The following is a 24,428-nucleotide window of genomic DNA, read 5'->3' as shown; positions in this document are numbered from 1 at the left end:
GGTACGAAGACCTAGCGCTACCATAAATAAATAAATACATACATACATACACACATACATAATTTTAAAAAAGGATATATTGTAGAGCACAGGAAATATAGCCAATATTTTATAATAACTTTAAATGGAGTATAAGCTGTAAAATTTTGAATCACTATGCTGTACACCTGAAACTAATAGAATATTGTACATCAACCATACCTCAATTTAAAAAATTTAGTATCAAGAAAATTGCTGAGTACAACAGTTACTACTAATATCATTACTGCCTCCCTGCCCCAAATAGATGGAAACAATACCTACTCTTCTTAATGAACCTTCATCATTATGGAGAATACTCTTTAGAATACATCATACTGACGATACTGTTTTCAGCTTTCGGCCACTTTAAAAAAATAATGCTCTAAGATCTGACATCTAATTGAGTTCTTCAAACTAGGATAGTGGTAATGTTTACAAAATAACCATATAATTTCAGAAATGTCACTTCTATTAGCATGTTTAGTAAAAGACTGTTTTGCTACAAATATTTATTTTGAATCTCTAAGCCAAGTATAGCATTCATTCTGTGAAACATCGTTTAGATACATGGAATAAAAAATATAGAAAAGAACGTTCAGGAAGTAATTTGGAGAGTGTAAAGATATGAGATATACACAGAAGAGAATACATGGGAAATAGCACTCAATGAAGTGAAGATTCACAAGTTGTACAAAATGGTTACTATTCTGGGACTCCCGTAAGATCCCTATATGCCAGATCAATCTTCCTAAGTTCAATTCCCAAATTCACTGTCCAACTCAAAAACTTTGAAAAACTGGAACCACAGTGGACTTGATCCAAGTTTATACAATTTTTCCCCTAAAGGTGCTCTCTAGTTCAGACAGCTAGGAGCATCAAGCACTCAAGCAGAAAGCCAGTCTTGTAAGCACAAGAAGTCTGGAGATGGAATTTAGTATATTCCCAGAGAAGCTGGAAATTTAGGAGCAAAAACAGTAAAAAGGAGGAATCTCCAGAACAGAGAACTTTTGAATTGCACATGAATGGACAAGGCTTTAAAACAATAGCTGAGAAGGCTGAGAGAACCCAACAGAGATTTCAGCAGCTGTCCACTTGCTACAGTGGAGACTGAGTTTGGAGTTCCACAGAGTTAGAAGGAGTTAGTAAACACCTTGTGCTTTCCATCAAAACCTCAGAAAGGCCATGCCTTTTTATTTTTCCAGATTATGTTCCAGGATTAAGAAGAGGGGTAAAACTGCAACAGACCTACCCTAATAAAGCATAAAATATATCTTCCACAAGTTCAAGGTTTTCTATCAGTAATTTAACTGTCTGTCATTAACTATATAAGCATAAGGGATGGAGAATTAATAGATTGTTGATATTTCTTAATATAAATTGGTTTATTAACTGATAATTAATGTTTCAGGGATTAATTAGCATATTATTAGTATGAAGTCATACATTCACCAAAAGATATGTACAATAATTTTCATTTTAGTATTATGTATAATAACCCCAAATGAAAACTACCCGATGCCATCAATAGATAGTGCAATGGATGAACCTTGTGTATAGATGAACACATTAAAAGATCATGTGACTTATATAAAAATGAGTAATCTTAACATTTCAACCATTGGGCATAGACGAAGTTATTCCTTATAAATTTCTTTAGTCTCTATGAGTGTGTGATTTACAACAACACTCCATATATTACATGAAACATAAAATCTAAAGATACCAAAACACCTGAAAAACCGTGCCTATGTATCATTCTGCCAAATAAAATATAATTCTATTTAAACTGCAACATGGCAGATATTTTAAACAAAAATTCTCCCAGGTACATCATCAGGAAAAGATGTTAAGTGTCATACTTTTCTAAAATGAGACATAATTTAAACTGATAACTACCTTCAACTGGAGACTGAACACATATAATGTTCCAGTAGTCTCAGTAAGAAAGATAATATTCTTGAATATCTAGCTATTTTCTCTAGTAGCAGCTTCTTTCATTCAACTAGAGGCAGTCCTGCTCTTTAACATTTGGGCCTTATCCACCATAGAGATTCAGGCCACTGATTTCATTAGTGCCACAGAATTTATGACTACTTTATTCCAATGCCTGTAAACTTATTAATCACAAGTTCTCACTCAGGAACTTACAAGTTTCCCTCAAAATAGCCAATTTCTAAACTTATCTAATCTCTTCTTATAAATAACAAAAAAATACTTTATAAGTTTTATTTTATAAACAAGTAAAAGTGTCACTAAATTATTAACACTATTCATACAGTGTATCTTAAACTAATATATATAGCTTGGGGACCATGCTAAGAGTGCTCACAATGTCAGCCATTTTTATCCAATAAATAGTACTCTGAAAAAGACTGTTTTTATGGTTTATTTTGCTGGGCCACACTTATATGAACATTATATATATGTTATATATATGTAATATATACATCTATATCATTGACCATAGTGATATCTACACAAATTATCTCAAAAGGTATTGTCATAAAGCATCCTGGGGACTTTCCTGGTGGCACAGTGGTTAAGAATCTGCCTGCCAATGCAGGGGACACGGGTTCAAGCCCTAGTCCGGGAAGATCCTACATGCCACGAAGCAACTAAGCCCATGCGCCACAACTACTGAGCCTGTGCTCTAGAGCCCATGAGCCACAACTACTGAGCCCATGTGCTGCAACTACTGAAGCCCATGCACCTAGAGCCCGTGCTCCACAGCAAGAGAAGCCACCCCAATAAGCAGCATGCACACCACAATGAAGAGTAGACCCCGCTCGCCGCAACTAGAGAAAACCTGCGTGCAGCAACGAGGACCCAACACAGCCAAAAATAATTTTTAAAAAAAAAGCATTCTGTACACAGAAGAGTCTGAAAATCAGTGTATTTAAAAGGAAAATCTACACAGAAAAACAGAGCTGAGAATATTCAAATAAACCAAAGTACTCACGTTGATGCCCAACCCATCAAAGGATTTTCCCATCTCTCTCTGGTATCAAACTCCATCTTCCATTTCTTCGTGTTGTTTACTCCAGACTGCATGTTATTGCGAGCAGGAACAAAGATCCTGACTTTTCTAGTTTTGATATGCTCTTCTGGAATACCAGTTAAAGCAGTAATATCCTACAGAAAAACAAGCAAACGTGTTTCTGACAGCCCACATACACTCTAATGTGCTTTTGTTGCTTTTTCTATCTTGCAATTCTATTCGTACTTACTTATAAATTTTTTTAAGCTTTCTGACTTAATTCACTACTTTGTTATTTTACCATGTAAACTGCTATTTTGATATTTGGAAAAGATATATTGGGGGAGTGTTTAGGGTACAGTGGGGAAGGGTTCATAAAAAAAAATTAGGTCCCTTCTGTACAACAAAGCACTGGTAATTTCTGAAGATTTTGCTGGTAGAAAAGCCTGTATACAATAGACTGTTACTTCATAAGCAAGTAATTACCTGCTAATTAGTTAGCAGAGAAAGAATGTAAAGGGATATTAAAAATAATGAAATATAAAAAGTGACTAAATTTTAAATAGAAAAATCTATTACCAATGGTTTCTATGTCAAACTGCTTACAACAAGGCATTCCCTTCAGAGGAAGGCCTGACCCTGTTTGTAAACAATTAAAATCAATTAACAACTTTAACTAGCATTTTGATTTATCTCCCTTTGGTGAAACCTATTGAAGAGAAAATGATATCAGATAGATGTCAAATCTATTCTGCAAAGCAGAGCCAAAAAATTTGCACAATTTTTGCAGAAACATGAGATGAAAACAATGGTAACTTTCTTGACTCTTTTTCTTTATTTCTATCCAGTAACAAATGCTCAACTGATGAATGTATACAATTTTGATGCCCTAGATTAGATATATTTATCAATTTATAATAGCAATCAGGACGCAAAATAACAAAGTAATTCAGAATTTAAGTCTCCATTTAGTAATGGTAAAATACTTTATCAACATAAGAACATAGTAGGGTCAACTATATTATTCTTATAAATGAAGCATTTTAAAATCATGGTTCACTTACTAAGGTAAATTTTAACTGGTTAAAAACAACAGGTTTAACCTGGAAATGAGTATACCAAACTTGTGAAAACTAGAAAATATAGCCCATTTTGTCAATTTTAATTTCACTGTAATATGTCCTCTAATGAAGGCTAATGTTTATTTGTGGTTCCACTCTAATCAATGCTTTGGACCAAAGAATTAGTATGAGTAAGTACTTAGTTGCAATATGTACTGTGAAAAAACTAAATGTATTTCTGACTGGACTAGGCTTTCTACCCACAGATTAAGAACAAATTCTTTAGTTATTTTAGCTGGCAACTATACCTTTCCACCTGTACCAATAATTAGGTGTGGTTACTTTGTCACAGCCTGTCTGTTTGGAGAAACTATTGAAATGATCCATACAAATATTTACACAAAAAAGTACTTCTAGTATATGCCTACATTTTTTAAAAGTTTCTTTGCTTATAGGATAAAATAAAAACAAAACAAGTACAACTGGTACATAATTTTTAAAGACATGAATATAACTTTTAATTAGTAACTTCTAATTGTCAAGTTAAACCTCAAAGAAAAGTAATTTCAGGTATTATTATATTTAATGACTTTCTAAAGCATATTCTTCTACTCAAGAGCTTGAAAGAGACTCAGCTCCTGGGAAGTCCTTCGTGTTTATTTCCCCCTTTGAATTCACTACAGTATTTGTAATCTTTCATATTAACTTATTATTTAATACTATATATCTTCATATTAATATGTCCTATTTCTTCAGTTATAGTCGAAGCAAAGTATAAACAAACAATATAAGTGTATTACAAAATTATGGGGTGAGGCATCCTTGTCAAACTCCATAGCAACCCCTCCATTCTGAGCTGAGATCATAAAAACTGGAGCTGTAAGTTAGCTATTCTTTTAATTAAGACTTATAGAAAAGGAAATATATTAATCTCTTAATACCAGTTACCTCAGAAAGATAAGATCATGGGAAACAGACTTACTTTTTCTTAATAAATGTCTATATTATGTGCATATGCCAAAGTAATTTGAAAACCAATAAAGCTTTAATAAAATGGAAAGAGTATCTCTTGATTTGTACTATCAAAGCAGAAAGGGATAGAATGATTTTTTAACGATGGAAAACCTCTTTAAAATCAGTGGCTACAAAATATTGCTAAGCTCCTAGCTGCCAGTGCTTCCATGCCCCCTCAAATTACGGCAATTATTTACTGATATCTTCCCCCAATAAAGCTGGCATTTGAACAAATGAGTTTCCAAATTTTGAAGCCCAAGTTGTTCTGACATAGAATCCCTGTCTTTGCCTGCAGAAGACATGTAAGGTACTGCAGCCGAGTTGAACTGCTGCCAAAGACAGAATAAAAAGGCTTGGCATCTCTCACATACTTGACACCTAAAGGGCACAGAAGCTCTAAAATTCCTAGTCCCTCTAGGCACACTCTCAGTCTAGACAAACTGATTTCTCACACTTTTTAAATGCATCACAACACTCTATTGTTATCATTTCATCCACACAGCTTCAGCTAGTGACAGAAGAACATGTCCTTTAAGCGACATTTCAATGGGCTAAAGCTCCCATTCCAAGATTCCATTAAAACAATGTAATACTTGAAAAGAACTATGAGGCACTATGTTGAACTTTTTACTTGTGTCTTCAATGCTTTGCTTTCCTCAAAGTTGTCACTCACCTACCTGTGACTCAACTTTTGAAAATAAATAAATAAATAAATAAATAAATAATCTGCAAACTACTTAAACTATATTGAACTAATGATATTCTCTCTAGATTTCTACTTCTCTATTGCAATATGGATCATCTGTGATTATTTAAAAAACCCATTTACAAAAGATAGAAGTGCTCTCAAGATGCCCATGTTGCCTTTTACAGATTTCTCATTTGATTGGTAAAATAGGCAATTTATAAATAATAATTCATAAATTTTCTATGATTACAAAAAAGTTAAATCACGTAAGATACAAGAAGCCTTCAAGTTGGCACCTGAAGAACCTCAAGACTCACCAGTTATTATCTATAAATTCTAAAAAAACAAGTAACCCTATAGATAATATATACAGACTTACTGAATTTTAAAACTTAGTTTTAAACAGTTGGGTCAAGCCTGAAACCTATATTTATATTATTAAAGAATGTCACTATCTCAATCAAGTTTTGGAAACACAATCTTATGTACAATAAGCTATTTTAAGAAATAGTAACTAATTAGCTCATCATGATTCACAGATTAAAGGGCATTCAAATTTAAAAATTTGCCACTGAGAAGAAGCATATCATAAGTTCCAAAGTTCTACTCTTTCAGTACCATCTCTTCCACAATTTAAATTCTAGAAGAGCTGATAGCTGACCTTCCATTTCACAAGTCTAGTTTAGTTAAATGGAAGAGGAATTTAAAAAATCATTAAGAAAGTATATGCCAGTATATGTAAATGAACTTTATTTTTTCAAACACCAATTTCCATTATAAAATATTAGTTTTCCATACAAAAACTGTATGACTCGGTTATCAACTGTCCCCATTTATCTTGTGTGAATTCAACTTTTTTTTTTTTTTTAAACAAAGGAAGCAGGGAACAAGCAATGGGAAGTTGGTGTCAAAATGCAGAAAAACCTCCCAGCAAGCTTCTTGCAACCACCCAGGATTTAGAGTCTTGCTGGCCGCTCTCTTTTCAATACCAGAATTTCACACATTTCAATGACTATTATGACTTCAAAGAATCAAATTTTCATCATTGTCCGTCATCTGCCAGTTGATTTGTATAAAGGAGTTCTTCTGCATGCATTCCAAACAAAAGCCTCCTTACTTTTGTGGCTATATATCAAGTTTAAAAGTTTTGTTTGTGACAGTTGTGTCTTTGGTAAATTAGGGTAACACTGAAGGAGTGCAGCTGCTCTGCAGGAACCTCCTTTTTGGCACCATTTCACTTAAATAAAAACTGAATAATTAGCTTCTGCCTTTATTAAATCACAAAAATGCCACTGGCCTTAGTAATTACTTCCGGTTGCCCCACCCACTTAACCTTAATACTTTACACTTGTCATAAAGAGAAATTAATGAAAAAGGTTTTCACCACTTTGGATGAATTTTTGATAGATCTCTCAGTACACCCAGAACAGCCAAAATTTTTACCAGGCTTTTTGGTAATAAGTTGACTAAATTGCATGTTATTATGGATCAATGTTGAAAAGTTTTAATAGAGTACATATTGGAACATTAAGTACAAATATTGCTCATAGAAACTTGTTCTATTGCAGGCTATTAGTTACCAATTATGTGTTTAAATTTATTTTAGGGCTAAAACTGATCTAAATTTGATGATTGTGTTTATATTCTACTTCAACCATGAAAGATGTTAAAAGGAAAACAATCCTGGATCTGTAATAAAAACTTCCTTTCAAGTGCCCTACAGAAACTTAACACAAGAAACTCATTAAGTGGTCTCATAAGTAATGAAGGACATTTTACAAAATAAATTTTACAGTTTGAAAATTAACAAAGAGTTGGCAGATAGCGTAACCATATGTATTTACTTACCATGGAAGAACTTTAAACATTTCTAAAAAGTTAGTGGCCACATCGATTCAAGATACAATCAAAACTGTAAAAATATATTAGAAGTGTGCCAGCAGAACCAATTTTTGTTTGTTTGTTAAAGCAACATATTGATGTAGGAGTCTAACCAGGTAATGAAACAAGTGTTGAAATATGATATCCATTATATCTTGCATATCGGGCAAAGTTACCATGAAACCAAAAGTTCAGTTTTAAATGGAATGTTGTTAAGATATTAACAATGGATCAAGCAAATGATGCAGCTAATCATATAAAGAGCAAAAAACTAAGAATTAGAGACACGTGTCTCAATCTCAAACCATTTTCATTACTTCCAGATCCTTCTGAGCAGGATAGGGTAGAGCAACGGCTAAAAGCAAAGGGCTGAGTCAAAACTGCGTTAGAATCGCAACTTACGTTGGGTAAATTAATAGACTTCTCCTAAATCATCATCTATAAGGATCAATTAAACAAAGTAAAATGAGGACTAAATAATGTATGAAAAGTGCTTGGGCAATAAAGAGATGTCCCATGTATATTTAATGTCTACTATGTATTAGACAATGGACACAATGCTCAATAGTATAGACATGATCTCCATTCTCATGAAAAGTACTATTTGACTTTTCAAAAAGGACAGAGTGAACAAGTAACAGGAGGCTGTTGTTAAGATGAAAAAAACTCCCATCTTCTTTGAAGAATATGAGTTAGTAAATAAAATACAACAAAAGGAACAAGGTATAATTTATCTTTGTTCATTTCAATTCAAATGGATAGATCGTACTATGCCAAGTTATCTATGCCAGGGACTGAAGAGAATATAAAAATAAGACTTTAGTCCTGAATTTTAAAAGTTTATAATCTGTGTACCCATAAGGAGGGGGGAAAACTAAGTAATCATTACTGTAAAATACAGTATTAGTTAAGATTCAGATAAATCTCGAAGAACCCAAGCTCCACCGTTTGCAACCTATGCGGTATTGATAAGTTGCTTAAACTCTGTCAGTTTCCTCCTTTAAAAAAATGCACTACAAGGAATTCCCCGGCAGTCCAGTGTTTAGGACTCCGCGCTTTCACTGCCGAGGGTGCGGGTTCAATCCCTGGTGGAAAAACTAAGACCCGCAAGCCCTGCAGCTCAGCCAAAAAAAAAAAAAAAAAAAGCACTAAAATGTGATAAATGCCATGGGCGTCAAATAAAAGAAAGACTGCATTTGGTTTTAAAGGTGCAAAAGTATCAGAAAATACTTTTTCTGACTGAAGAGGGAGACAAGATGATTCTTTCAGGATACTTATGATTTTAAGAAGATACAGTTAAAACATTATAAAAAAATTAAATAAAAATTTTAAAAATATGTCCATATGTTTAAAACCCTAGCAACTGCTTTTCTTATGCGTATTACCTACCAATAATTATCTATATACATATCCACTGTGTATAGTTATAATAATAATAAAATTATTTTGCATTATTGTTAAGTATCACATCACTTACTCTTTTCTCCATGTAGTTACCCAGTTTTCATATTTCTTGTTTTAATGACCTCATTGACAATCTATGAAGTTGATATGCCACAATTTCTTAGTCAATTCATTATTAAAAAATCAAATTGTTTTGTTATTATTTCTTTTAAAGTACAGATTACTGCAATGAAAATCTCAGTAGCCTAATTCTTTAAGGTTAGTCACTGAGGGTAATACTAACTGGATCAAAGGTTATAATAATTTCCATGGTTCCTGATGTTATCAAATTGCTTTCCAAAGGGGTGGTAAATTTTTATATTGCCAACCACATGCGGGCCAATTTCCATTTATGCTCTAAAGGCACAGAGAAACAGGTATATATTAATTGGATTGAATTTATTTATTGTGTATTCTTCCATACAAAACTATAAAAGAGATGAGTTTGATCTTTGACTTGTAAAAACATTATCCTCAAAATTGATCCTAATGATATTACTTTATAGGAGCTAATACCAGTAGAAACAGGTGGGAAAAGGTAACACCTAAAATCTAATTAACTGTTCAAAATATAACTCTGGAACATCAGAGAGATGTATAATCTTTTTGTAATGGTGTAAGGATGGTGAATATTTTCATATTCTGAAATACTGTACATAGTTATAGTACATGATTTGACATATGGCATAGCCAAATCAAGTCTACTAAACAACTATTTTAAGACAGAATGCTATAATTTTTTTTTTTTTGGCTGTGCCACGTGGCTTGCAGGATCTCAGTCCCCAACTAGGGATTGAACCCGGCCCACGGCAGTGAAAGCCTGGAATCCTAACCACTAAGCAACCAGGGAATGCCCCTGGAATTCTATAATTTAAAAAAGATTATACAGAAATAAACTTTTTCCCCCAAATCAGGAAAAGTCTTCCATTGGAAGACTTCCTTCATTTTTATAAGGAAACACTTGAAAGAATCTTCATTTTCTACTAACTTTGAAACAACTGAAAGTTACTTAAAAAAAAAAAAGCTTAATAAATAAATGAACAGTCAATACTGCCTCATTGAAAACCAGTATGCTTCACTGAAGCATTCTGAAAGTTATTAAGTTAATAATTTTTTAAACTTAAGAGAAAGATATAACATTAATAATGATCAACTTTTTAATACATAAACCCCTCTCCCCTTTTGCTTTTTAATCCAATGTTCCAGAATTTTTTTGATTTTTAAATCACTAACTCATGTAGCTATATTAGGTCACATAATAGCTTTTTCAGAAGCTGAAATAAAGGGAAAAAAATTTTGGACACAAAACACTTGGAACTTATATAGCATATTATATTTTTAAAAGATCCAATCTGTTATTTCTTAATCAAATAGCCTTCCTCATACCATGGTAATAAATTAAAAAGTTGACATACACACAACATAAATTAAGAATTATGAGAACAAAAGCCACAACAGCAGAGAACTAAATACGAAATAACTGTTGAATAAACATCAGGGCAAAGGAAAAGAAGGTAAATAAACATCTGGAAATCAAGTTATGGTTTAAGCAATAAATGAAATTAGTTAAATCTGGAAAGGAAGCTGAAAATAATGAATCTAAAGCTGAATATTTCTAGCTTAATAAAGCAATACTCAAGAGGCAATGCTGTGAAAGTCAAACTAGATTTCAAGGAGACACAAAATGTATAAGACAATCCCTCATTAATTTAGCATAAGAATAGAAGTTAAGCTATGCAGTAGAAGTCTCCTTTCTGACTTAGGAACTGATAGTTGTTCAGTTAACTGAAAATATTAGTGAAAACAGAGGATCATTAAGTAAATACACACATGCACGCATACACAGCCACACTTTAAACACTGTATTATAACTTAAAAAGCATACATGTACATTCTTTCAATACTCTTCTGATATAGGGCCAGTACCCTTCCTTTGAGTGTAAGTCCAGTGGTAAGAATTCCAAGTGTTGTTTCTTCCACAGACTACCAAGAAACTGCATATCTACAATTTATAGTTTTGGTTTTTTAAATGCAAAGTGAGAATACAAAGACACTTGTGAAACATGAGTCCAAAATCTGTCTAGATTTGCTTTTACATCACAACCTTTAATATAATTGTTTCACCTCCACCTAATTTGACAAAGATCGTGTTAGAAATTCACCTTTATTGTCTTTTCAAAGTATTAAAAAGACTGTCATATAAAGAACTCTTTGTCCCCCATATAGCAACATTCAGACTGTACTATCCAATTAAATTATGTAATTACAATGGCAAGTAAAACTGGCATAGAAAGGTGTGGAAACAAGCACAGCTGAGTCTTGGTAAACATGACTCATTACTGAGAGCTGAAGTCTGGTAGTATACTAAAATGAAACCTAAATTAAGCCATAGTATGTAGTGTGTTGGTAAGGATGTTTTACAGAAAGAACTGAGAGCGTCAATAACAGAGCAAATTGTTAAAGGTTGGTTTAAAAAATTAAAGATTCATTAAAGCCATTATTGTAAAAGATTGTCACAATGTAGTATATGGATTTTCATTGGGATCCATGATGGAGCAACACATACCAGACTACCACTGTTGCCATGCAAAACTATAAAACTGGGAGAGTTAAGCAACTTTTTTCAGATATTAGACAACTGGATAATAGGCAGCATCATACTGTCATCCCTGAAAGAAGGAAAATTCATGTTGTAGTCCTACAAATGTCCCAGCTTTATGCCTGGAGGCACATTCTAGACCATGATGGAGCCCAAGCAGAACACCGGAGTCTCACTGATCAGAGAAGGTAGGGATTAGAGTTCAGGGCTACTAACATTTGTGAGGCAGAGTTCTGAAGAGGAACAATTAGGCAAGAAAAATAAATTTAAGGCATCCAAATTGGAAAGGAAGAAGGAAAATTATCTTTGTTCACAGATTTGTAGGATTATACACACAATCACAAAACCTGCTAGAGCTAATGAACAAGTCAGCAAAGTGGCAGATAAAAAAAAAAATCAACACACAACAAATATCAGTTGTGTTTCTACACACTAACAATGAACAATATGAAAATGAAATAAAGAAAATAATTCCAATTTAAAAGATATATGCACCCCTATGTTCATTGCAGCATTATTTACAATAGCCAAGATATAAAAACAAGCTAAGCATCTACTGATAGATGAAAGGATAAAGAAGATGTATGTATAAATACAATGGGATATTACTCAGCCCTAAAAAAGAATGAAATCTTGCCATTTGCAACAACATGGATGGACCTAGAGGGTATTATGCTAAGTGAAATAAGACAGAGACAAATATTATATGATTTAATTTATGTGTAGAATCTAAAAAGCAAAACAGAAACAGACTCATAGATACAGGAAATAAACTGGTGGTTACCAGAGGGAGCAGTGGTTGGAAGGTGGACAAAATAGGTGAAGGGGATTAAGAGTTACAAACTTCCAGATATAAAATAAATAAGTCAGAGGGATGTACTGTACACCATATAGTCAATACTACTACTATAACTGTATGGTAACAGATAGTAACTGGATTTATCATAGTAAAAAAAAAAAGCGTAGGGGGGAATGTGCCAAGACCATTTCAATGGGGAAAGCGCCAACAAATGGTGCTGGAAAAACTGCATACCCAAATGCCAAAGAATAAAATTGGATCCTTTACTTTATACCATATACAAAAGTTAGCTCAAAATGGACCAAAGACCTAAATGTAAAAGCTTAAAACTATAAAACTCCTAAGTTTTGTTCACCAAAGGACATATATCTGATAAAGGATTAATATCCAGACTATATAAAGAACTCCTACAACTCAACAAGAAAATGTGCAAAGTACTTGAATAGACATTTCTCCAAAGAAGATATGGAAATGGCCAATGAATGCATGAAAAAATGCTCAATATCACTAGTCATTAAGAAAATGCAAATCAAAACCACAATGAGATACCATTTCATACCCATTAGGATGGCTATTATCTAAAACATGGAAAGTAAGTGCCAGTGGGGATGTAGAGAAATTGGAACCCTTGTGTATTGCTGGTGGGAATGTGAAAATGGAACAGCCACTGTGGAAAACAGTATGGTAGTTCTTCAAAATGTTAAACATAGAATTACCATATAATCCAAACAATTCCACTTCCACGTATATACCCCAAAGAACTGAAAGCAGGGACTACAACAGATATTTGTACATCCAGGTATATAGCAGCATTATTCACAACACGCAAAGATGGAAACAACCCAAATGTCCATCAATGGATGAATGGATAAACAAAATATGGCACATATATACAACATAACCTTAATAAGGAATGAAATTCTGACACATGCTACAACATGGATGAACCTTGAAAACATTATGCTAAATGAAATAAGCCAGTCACAAAAGGACAAATATTGTACGATTCTGCTTATATCATACATTATTTGGCAAATTCACAGAGACAGAAGGTATAATAAAGGTAACCAGGGACTAGGAGGAGGAGGTAATGGGGAGTTATTATTAAATGGGTTCGGAGTTTCTGTTTGGGGTCAGGAAAACGTTCTGGAAATGGATAATGGTGATGGTTGCACAATACTGTGAATGTGCTTAATGCCACTGAATTGTACACTTAAAAGTGGTTAAAATGGTGAATTTTGTGTTAGGTATATTCACTACAATTTTTTTTTTAAGAAAATGGAATGACATCTTTAAAGTGCTAAAATAAAAATCATCAATCTAGAATTCTATATCCAATGAAAAGGTTGTTATGGACTGTATGTCCATAACATTCAACGTCCCCCTGCCCTTCAATTCATACACCGAACCCTTAACCACAAATATCATGGTATTTGGAGACAAGGCCTTCGGGAGGTAATTACGGTTAGATGGGTCATGATGTGGGGTCCTTATGATGGGATTAGTGCCTTTATAAGAAGAGACACCAGGGCTTCCCTGGTGGCGCAGTGGTTGAAAGTCCGCCTGCTGATGCAGGGGACGCGGGTTCGTGCCCCGGTCTGGAAAGATCCCACATGCCGTGGAGTGGCTGGGCCCGTGAGCCATGGCCACTGAGCCTGTGTGTCCGGAGTCTGTGCTCTGCAACAGGAGAGGCCACAACAGTGAGAGGCCCGCGTACCGGGAAAAAAAAAAAAAAAAAAAAAGAAGAGACACCAGGGTGAATCCTCTTTCTCTCTCTTTCCTGCCATATGAAGATTCAGTGAGAAGGCAGCCATCTCTACAAGCCAGGGAGACATTCCTAACCAGAAACCAACCACGCAGGCACCTGGATGTTGGACATCTAGCCTCCAGAACTATGAGAAAATTAATTTCTGCTGTTTAATCCATTCAGTCTATGGTATTTTGTTATGGTAGCCTGAGCTAAGACAAAGTATTTCAAAAGCAGAGGCAAAATAAAGGCATTTCCAGATAAACAAAAGCTAAGAGTTTTTGTCCCAATAGATCTGCACTACAAACAATGTTAAATGAAGTTCTTCAGGCTGAAGGAAGGAGACACAAGATGGAAATCTGTATCTATAAAGAGGAATGAAGAATACCAGAAATGGTAAATTTTTAAGTAAATATAAAATATTTTTCTTCTTGTTTCTTTAATTTCTTTAAAAGATAACTGATTATCTAAAGCAATATTAATAATTTACTATGAGTTTTATAAAATATGTGGAAGTGAAATCTGTCAACATTAACACAAAGGACTAGAGAGACAGATGGAAGCACTGATTCAAGATTCTTACGTTACATGTAAAGTGATATATTATTAGTTCATGGGAGACTGTACAAAGTTAAGAATGCATGTTGTAGTCCCTAAAGCAACCACTTAAAAAAAAAAGAGATACAGCTAAAACATCAACAGAGAATATAAAATGGGTTTCCAAAAATGTACTCAATCCAAAATGAAGATGAGAAAGGTAGGCAAGAGGAGAAAAGAAATCAAATGGGAATTAAAAGGCAGAGATTGTCAAACTAGATGAAATAAAAGCAAGAGCTTTTGTTTTTTACACTGGCAAAAAAGAATAACCATTTATTAAAGTAGATACAGAACACCCGTTTCCTCAGATTTTAATACTGCTTTACATATTGTGTTTGTGAAACAGTCCCTATTATAACATGTTTATAAACCCAAATTTCAACTGGTTACAGATTTATTTTTCACTTGTCAAACACACAGTTGATAATCTTGAGAGGAAAATACATCAAAGGAATTTATACAATTATAGAAGTTCTTTTTATACATGTCTCATGGAAGATACATTTATTACTTTTTAGATTCAAACTCGTTGATAAACTTCTTGTGGTTGAGGTCCTTCATTTTATTTTTTTGTGATAAGAAAATCCAAAATTATTAATGTTGAATTTCTCATTGTACACTCCTCTAAAAACACAGTAAAAAAAAAAACTTGTAAAGATTGTAGATTGGTTAATTTAGGTGTTTTATAGTGGCTTATTATCTAATTAACTGACTGCTGGGGATATCTGCTGGAGAAGGAAGAAAAACAATCTGGAGAAAATTCTCCCATTTATTTATATCTGATAAACAAATAAAATGAAAAGAACAAAGAGCTGCAAAGCCACATGATGCTATTTCTGGCCTAGTCCATTAGGTCCTGATGAACATTTAAAGTGTTTTCTTTTTCATAAAGGTAAAAATCTGAAAAGAAAGACACATTGTAGGGACTTCCCTGGTGGCACAGTGGTTATGAATCTGCCTACCAATGCAGGGGACACAGGGTTGAGCCCTGGTCTGGGAAGATCCCACATGCCGCGGAGCAACTAAGCCCGTGTGCTACAACTACTGAGCCTGCGCTCTACAGCCCGCGAGGCACAACTACTGAGCCTGCGTGCCACAACTACTGAAGCCTGCGTGCCTAGAGCCTGTGCTACACAACAAAGAGAAGGCACCACAATGAGAAACCAACACACCACAACAAAGAGTAGCCCCCACTCACCGCAACTAGAGATAGCCTGTGCACAGCAACAAAGACCCAACGCAGGGGCTTCCCTGGTGGCGCAGTGGTTGAAAGTCCGCCTGCCGATGCAGGGGACACGGCTTCGTGCCCTGGTCCGGGAAGATCCCACATGCCGCGGAGCGGCTGGGCCCGTGAGCCGTGGCCGCTGAGCCTGTGCGTCCGGAGCCTGTGCTCCGCAACGGGAGAGGCCACAACAGTGAGAGGCCTGTGTACCGCAAAAAAAGACCCAACGCAGCCAAAACATAAATTAATTTTTAAAAAAAGAGAAACACACATTGTATATGTTTTTTCCCAAAATAGATTTTACAAAACTATATACACATAATATATAGAAGCTGAAATTATTCAAAACCAATAAACAAAACACCACAGAAGAGTAAGTGGGTGCAGCATAGAGATTATAAAATGTCCCCATAGCAGTTTGGGGGCTTCTCCCTCCTTTACCCATTTCATGATTTTACAATCACACCTATGCATCATCAAGCCTGAAATAAAGGCACTAGTGACATCAGCTAGTGCAAAGAGTTCAGATATTTCTTTAAGTATAAAATACTTCAAATGAGTAGATGAAAATGCAAAATGGCACATTTTTTCAACTCATAAATGTGTGCAAGGTACAAACTTCACCTTTATCTTGGATTAAAGACCTAAATGTAACGCCAGACACTATAAAACTCTTAGAGGAAAACATAGGCAGAACACTCTTTGACATAAATCACAGCAAGATCCTTTTTGACCCACCTCCTAGAGAAATGGAAATCAAAACAAAAATAAACAAATGGGACCTAATGAAACAAAAGCTTTTGCACAGCAAAGGAAAACATAAACAAGACAAAAAGACAACCCTCACAGTAGGAGAAAATATTTGCAAATGAAACAACTGACAAAGAATTAATCTCCAAAATTTACAAGCAACTCAAGCAGCTCAATATCAAAAAACAAACAACCCAATCCATAAATGGGCAGAAGACCTAAATAGACATTTCTCCAGAGAAGACATACAGATTGCCAACAAACACATGAAAGGATGCTCAACATCACTAATCATTAGAGAAATGCAAATCAAAACTACAATGAGGTATCACCTCACACCAGTCAGAATGGCCATCATCAAAAAATCTACAAACAAGAAATGCTGGCGAGGGTGTGGAAAAAAGGGAACCCTCTTGCACTGTTGGTGGTAATGTAAATTGATACAACCACTAGGGAAAACAGTATGGAGGTTCCTTAAGAAACTAAAAATAGAACTACCATATGACCCAGCAATCCCACTACTGGGCATATACCCTGAGAAAACTATAATTCAAAAAGAGGTATGTACCACAATGTTCATTGCAGCTCTATTTACAATAGCCAGGACATGGAAGCAACCTAAGTGTCCATTGACAGATGAATGGATAAAGAAGATGTGGCACATATATACAATGGAATATTACTCAGCCATAAAAAGAAATGAAATTGAGTTATATGTAGTGAAGTGGATGGACCTAGAGTCTGTCTGTCATACAGAGTGAAGTAAGTCAGAAAGAGAAAAACAAATACCGTATGCTAACACATATATATGGAATCTGAAAAAAAAAAAAAAAAAGGTTCTGAAGAACCTAGGGGCAGAACAGGAATAAAGACACAGATGTAGAGAACAGACTTGAGGACACGGGGCGTGGGAAGGGTAAGCTGGGACGAAGTGAGAGTAGCATGGACATATATACACTACCAAGTGTAAAATAGATAGCTAGTGGGAAGCAGCCACATGGCACAGGAGATCAGCTCAGTGCTTTGTGACCACCTAGAGCGGTGGGATAGGGAGGACGGGAGGGAGACGTAGGAGGGAGGAGATACGGGGATATATATATATATTTTTTTTAATTTAGAAAAGAAAAAATAAATTAAAAAAACAAACTTTAAATACAAGCTCACAAATAGGTTAAAAGTAAAAAGGTGGAGTAAGATGCACCATGCAAAACTAAGAATAAGAAAATGGAAGCAGCTATATTAATGTCATCAGAGTAGACTTCAGAACAAGGATTAGCACCAGGATAAAGAGGGATGTTACATAAGGATAAAAACATCATTTCAGGGCTTTCCTGGTGGCACAGTGGTTGAGAGTCCGCCTGCCGATGCAGGGGACACGGGTTCGTGCCCCGGTCTGGGAAGATCCCACATGCCGTGGGGCGGCTGGGCCCGTAAGCCATGGCCGCTGAGCCTGCGCATCCGGAGCCTGTGCTCCGCAACGGGAGAGGCCACAACAGTGAGAGGCCCGCATACCGCAAAAACAAACAAACAAACAAAAAACATCATTTCATCAAGAACACATAACAATCTTCAATGTTTATGTACCTAATAGGAGAGCTTCAAAATCACTGAAGCAAAAAAGTGATCCAACTAACAGAAGAAACAAATTATATTTTGAGATGTTAACACTTCTCTCTGAGTAACTGACAGAAGACAAAGACAAAAATATCAGTAAGGATAAAGAAAACTTGAACAATGCTATTAACCAACCTAAACTTAACTGAAATTTATAGATCACCAAACCGTAAAACTAAAACACTACGCATTCTTTCCAAATGTACATGAAACATTAATCAAAAAGGACCATATTCTGAGCCGTAAAAATAAAAGGTCTAAAAAATTTTCAAAATTGAAATCGTAAAGAGTGAGTTGTTCACTACAATAAAATTAAATTAGAAATCAAAAATAATGTAGTTCACCAAATAAATGATGAAGATAATACTGTAGATATATTAGTGGATGATCACCTTGCATTGTTCTGGAAGGCTTTGTAACAAGAAAGAATATAGACTGACACATAAGATCTGGAGAATATTTCTCAGATACATTCTTTATATAACAAACCCTGTTACAATGCATTATAAAAAATGGTAATAGCAGTAGTACTAATTGCTATGCAGTGGCCTAATATTTTACATTTATTTATGATATAAATTTATCAACCTGCATGCCCACAAATTGATAGTACGGTGATAGCTAAGTTCATAATGCTGATCCTCAGGATTTATTAAGCTTTGAAGTACTTTCTAATTCAATGGTACATCATTTAAGTACTATGCATTTTTATTGTTTTCTAATTCTTAGATGTATAGTATTTATCTATTGTACAGAACTTGTTAAACCCCATGTGTCAAAGTTTGAAAGGCATCTATAGAACTGGATAATGTATACTAGAAAAAAAAACAGCCCATGAAAAGCCATATCTCTAAAATTATATATAGCTCATTAGTAAAAACCTCTCAAGAAGGTTATTAATTATCTTTAGGTATCAAAAATATTTAAAATATTAATACTAAATAAGCCCTTTGATTTAGTAATCCCACTTCAAAGAATCAATCCTAAAATAAAGATGTTATCAAAGATTAGACTTAGGAATAGAGATATTCATTCTAACATTGTGTATAATTGCAAAAAATTGTAAACAAACTGCAGGATAACGAGAAGTTATTAGGTATAGCCATATAATGGGAGAGTATATATCCATTTACAATCATTCTTTTGAATAATTTTAAAGACAAAGATATTTACAACATAATGCAAATAAAGTGAAAAAAACAGGACATCAAACTATAAAGCATAATCTGTGTTTTATATAAGTATGTTGGCTGTTGGCTGTGTTTAAATATTCATATAAAAAAGAAGTAAATTCACCAAGACTATGACATTAAAGGTGATTTTAATTTTTTTATGTTAATATTTCCAAGTTAATGTTTCTACAATGTACATGTTTATTAAAATCAAAAAAAATTTTAATTACATACAGTTTAATGACCAAATATGAAGTTTAATACCATGAATAATGCCTTCAAAAACTTCTTTGGAGTAATACAGTTTAAAATTTGCACCGTTAAAAATAGGTTATAAATGACTAAAGAAGTTTCTCATGGGAATGATAATCATACAGCAATACATCTACACAACTGATCGGCAGAAACTATGTAAAGAAAAATAGTAATATCACAGATTATTTAGTAAAATGCCATAGGCTGTAGGAAAAGGCAAGTTACATGACAAAAATCATTAAATACCAACTCGACATACACTGACATACACAAATGAACACACTTCACTAATATAAGACCACTGTAATTGAGACCAATATTTTGCTCCAAGATCCCCAAAAACTCAATACCTGAATAGCAAATTGACTTAGAACAGTAGTCTTCTCAACTAATTCAGATTCAATTAAGGATAAGGGTTATAATTTCAGTTTGCTTTTCTTTTCAGACTAATAACTCCAAACAGGAAAAAAAAAAGTGTGGGGGGGGTACTTTTACTGAATGATGAAATAAACAAGATGTTGTGTTCTCCTATTGTTTAATGTAGGTATTCTCAATTAACTTTCGAAACAACTCTAAGGAGTTCCCTGGTGGTGTGGTGGTTAAGAATCTGCCTGCCAATGCAGGGAACATGGGTTCGAGCCCTGGTCCGGGAAGACACCACATGCCACGCAGCAGCTAAGCCCATGTGCCACAACTACTGAGCCTGTGCTCTAGAGCCTGTGAGCCACAACTACTGAAGCCCGCGTGCCTAGAGCCCATGCTCCACAACAAGAGAAGTCACTGCAATGAGAAGCCTGTGCACCACAACGAAGAGAAACGCCCTCTCATCACAACTAAAGAAAGCCCATGAGCAGCAACGAAGACCCAATGCAGCCAAAAATAAAGAAATAAATTAATTAATTAAAACAAAAAAAATAACTCTAAAAGTGTTTTCACTTTATGAGGACATTCACAGAGGTTAAACAACATGCTCAAGGTCACACGGGTAAAAGAAGGGATTTAAAGATCTAATGCTATATCTGTAAATAAGTCCATGGTCTTTCTAGTAACCCAGGTTTCTCACTAGATTGAAAATTTCAAGTAATATAATGTACAAGTCATGGTATTTCTTCTTACAGTTAGTAAACGTCTTCAAAAGTCCTGTATATTCCCAAAGGGGGAAATAAGACAATGAAAGAAAAATGCAGTTAGAGGGTAGAGTCATCTTTGCCTCTCCTCTCTATATCTGATGTAGCTCTTCCATCATTTTGGAAGAAGGAGAGGGAAAAAGAAACAAAGAAAGAAGAAAAAGGGCAAAAGGCACATAAGTGTGGAGAAAGAAGAGCAAGAGAGGAAGAACAACAAGGGGAACAGAAGAGACACATAAGAGTGAAAAAAAGAAAAGAATAATGATAGCCAAAGAACTGGCCAAAGAGTCAAAGCCAGACAGAGACAGAGGTGGAAAGTGCAGAGGAGGAGAAAGAAATAGCCATTGAAAGGGGGGGACAGTACGGGGGTAGGAGGAAACACAAGCAGCCAGAAAGAGAAAGAGAGACAGATGACTATCAGCTACATAGTCAGCAAAAGAGGAACAGAGAGTCACAGAGACAGAGGGAAAAAGCCATACAAACAGTGGGTAATACAAACATATCTGGGGCTTTGTCAGCACCTAATCTGGTGGACAGCAGCTCAGACAATTTCTTATCTTTCTTCACCCTGATGACAAATCTCCACTATTTCCCCGCCCCTTTTGGGGGTGCGGGTGGAGGGGAGTCAGTGTAGGAGGGCCATGGAGAGTGGAAAATTAGAGGAAGAAGATGAATTTATTACTCCAGGTCACAATACGACCTTTATAAAAAAGCAATTTCAAATTCAGAAGATTCATTAATAGACAAATCAGTGAATTGTTATACCATATGTAAAATCTAAAATGCACAAAAACTGTGGTCCTTTTTAAAAAGTAGTTGTTAAAAATTCAATTGCTTGTAGAAAACTTTGTGAAAACTATCAAAATTTCATGAATGTCCAAAAAAGGCATATGAGTAAATAAAAATAGCAACAAACAAATCACTTCCTTTAAGCTTCTTTGAAGTAACCTTTAACTGTAATAGCTAAGTAATTCTCAAGCTTTTTTGAGCAGTAAATCAGATCAAATCACTTTCCTACTTAAAACCCTATAATGGCTTCCCATTAAAATTAGGATAATATTCACACTTGTTACCATGGACCTAAAATCTTACCTAATCCAGCTCCTTCCTACCTCTCTGACCTCACTTCCTATCACTCTCCCCATTTCTCACTATGTCACATAGCTTTCCTTCTCTTCTTTGACTACTACCACCAGCTAGTTAACATTTGAAGGCCTTACCCTTTTCCTCTACCTGGTATGCTCTTACGCTGGCTTCTCACACAGCTGGCTCCTCCTCATTCAAATCTTAGTTCATATTTCATATCATCTCAAAGTGTCTTTCCTTGATTGCCCTATAAATAACACTTATTCTACCCAAACCCCCAGGTATTCTCTATCCTGTCACCTTGCTTTTTTTTTCTATAACATTCATCAATCTATGCAAGTATTTTAATCATTTAGAAATAAAGTTGGCATATGCTTACACATGAAAATATTGATATTAGCTCTAAGGGGAATGATGCTGTTCCTTATTTACTGTTATATCCCCAGGGCCTAGGATATGGTACATAGCAGGTGCTCAAATAATTGAATGAACAAATGAAAAAGTACAGTATGATTTTATATTATAAATAAAGGATGAGTAAGAAAAAAAAAAATCCCTTGAAGGATCTTCACAAACAGCTACAGATTGTCATAGTTGAAAACTCCCAGCCCTAGAGGAATTTTAGTCTCCAAACACTCTAGGCACATGCCATACCGGCCATGGTATGAATGTTTTATACATTATAAAGCTTACTAAAACAGGAACCATATTTTAAATTTTTGGATGTCAAATTTCTAACTACTGAATTAGGCTTAAAAATCTTTTTAATTGATAGATTTTAATTATAACAATACATATTCAGTAGTCATTGTAATAGATGCAAATCAGTACATTAATCAGATCCTCAATTCTTGAATTTAAATTAGCATTCTCAGCCCAATGTTTTGGTATATTTGTGTCCTATATGTTGCTTAGAGAAAGCCAAGATCATTTTTTATACCTATTTTATTGGAAGCATTAAAATTTAAAAAGACCCTCATTAACTAACATGCAATAAACTCAAAGCTGAAACAAATAAAATATTAAACATGAAACAGGAACTGAACAAAATGCCTATTCACACATATCTTGAAAAGTATGCCTAATAAAGAGAGAGTTTTGTGGACACATAGTACACTGCAAGCAGTAAAGCTTCCATATCACTACCCTACATTTTAAGCCTCCTCATCTTGTAAAACATGAATGATATTTACAAGCTTTCAAGTGGCCTCCTAAAGAGTAAAATCAGAGCACAGATTAAGTCATATAAGATTAGAAAAGCCTGAAGACAGAAACAGATTCGATGTTTGCTAGTCTCAAATTCCAAGGTCTGCATTTTCCTTTCCTTTGCTCGAATTCTATTCCCAGAGATACATGATATAAAGAGAAAAAATAATTGTCACTACAAGATGTTACTCCTATTTTCTTCATTTCTTCTCACTCCTGCCTTCATTAAGGACTTACTATAAGATGATGGACATGAGGCTTTTAACAAATTTAATGTGGGTATTTGGAATTAATTTTTGAAATTATCTGGCAAGCTAGCCAATGAAAAAAAGCTATAACTCTAAAAACAAAATATTCTTTCTACTACCAAAGAAACAACAAAGTCCCACCTACACTCATAGTATAAAATAAAGCATCATATATCTACATACTCTGATATAAACCTTGATGATTAGTTTATATTCAGTTAAATAAATAAAATTAGACAACCAATTTTTAAGAGAATAATATACAGCTTATGACTTTGAATTCATTTTTTAAAAAAGGTAATGTATTTTCACATATAAATTGTATAATCTCTAAAATATAGCCAAAAAAATCTTAATGTAAAATCCAAACAAGTAAAATATTATCAATTCTACTTTATTGAGGGCCAAAGCTCCTACATAATAACATGCAAGAATTTTAAATTCTTGAAAGCAAGTGTCAAGTACTATACACAATTTCCATACACAGCAGGTAGCAAAGCAAGAAAAGAACTGACACAGTTACTCTCCTTAAAAGAGACATACAATAGAGAACTGTTATACAGCGCTAGCATACTACAGATCTATGCATTAAAGATGTTGTGGCTATTAACAGTTTAAACCTTTACTGTATTTTACTAATTGGTACATAGAACTTTAAAGCTTTTGAAAGATAAAACATTCCAGTCAGTTCAATTCTCCAGCATTGTTCAAGTATTCCAAGTAGGAACAAAGAGGAAAATAAATCTGCTTTAATTGCTGAAGAATCACAGATAATAGAGATGGTTGAATACTGCAGAGGAAAGATCTTTTGTTCCTTAAACAATTTTAATAAAGAAAGATCATTCTCTATTTAAGTTTAAATGGTTCCTGTCTGCATATTAAAACTATTATAACATTCATTTCGTCTGTATTTAGTTAGTA

The 24,428-nt window shown here is 34.4% G+C and overlaps 1 protein-coding gene across 1 annotated transcript in view; it reads right to left on the bottom strand.

The window, feature by feature from the left end:
* The window catches only part of NDUFS4 (NADH:ubiquinone oxidoreductase subunit S4), a 119,493-nt gene that overhangs the window by 36,907 nt on the left and 58,158 nt on the right, over positions 1-24,428 (bottom strand). Inside the window, exon 3 of the mRNA XM_019930048.3 lies at positions 2,981-3,153. Within this exon, the coding sequence (XP_019785607.1) occupies positions 2,981-3,153 (173 nt within the window). The remainder of the gene's footprint in view (positions 1-2,980; positions 3,154-24,428) is intronic.

This window comes from Tursiops truncatus, chromosome 3 (genome assembly GCF_011762595.2).
Source record: "Tursiops truncatus isolate mTurTru1 chromosome 3, mTurTru1.mat.Y, whole genome shotgun sequence".
NCBI lineage: Eukaryota > Metazoa > Chordata > Mammalia > Artiodactyla > Delphinidae > Tursiops > Tursiops truncatus.
Note: the sequence above shows the minus strand (reverse complement) of the source record. Positions and strands in the feature narration are given on the sequence as shown.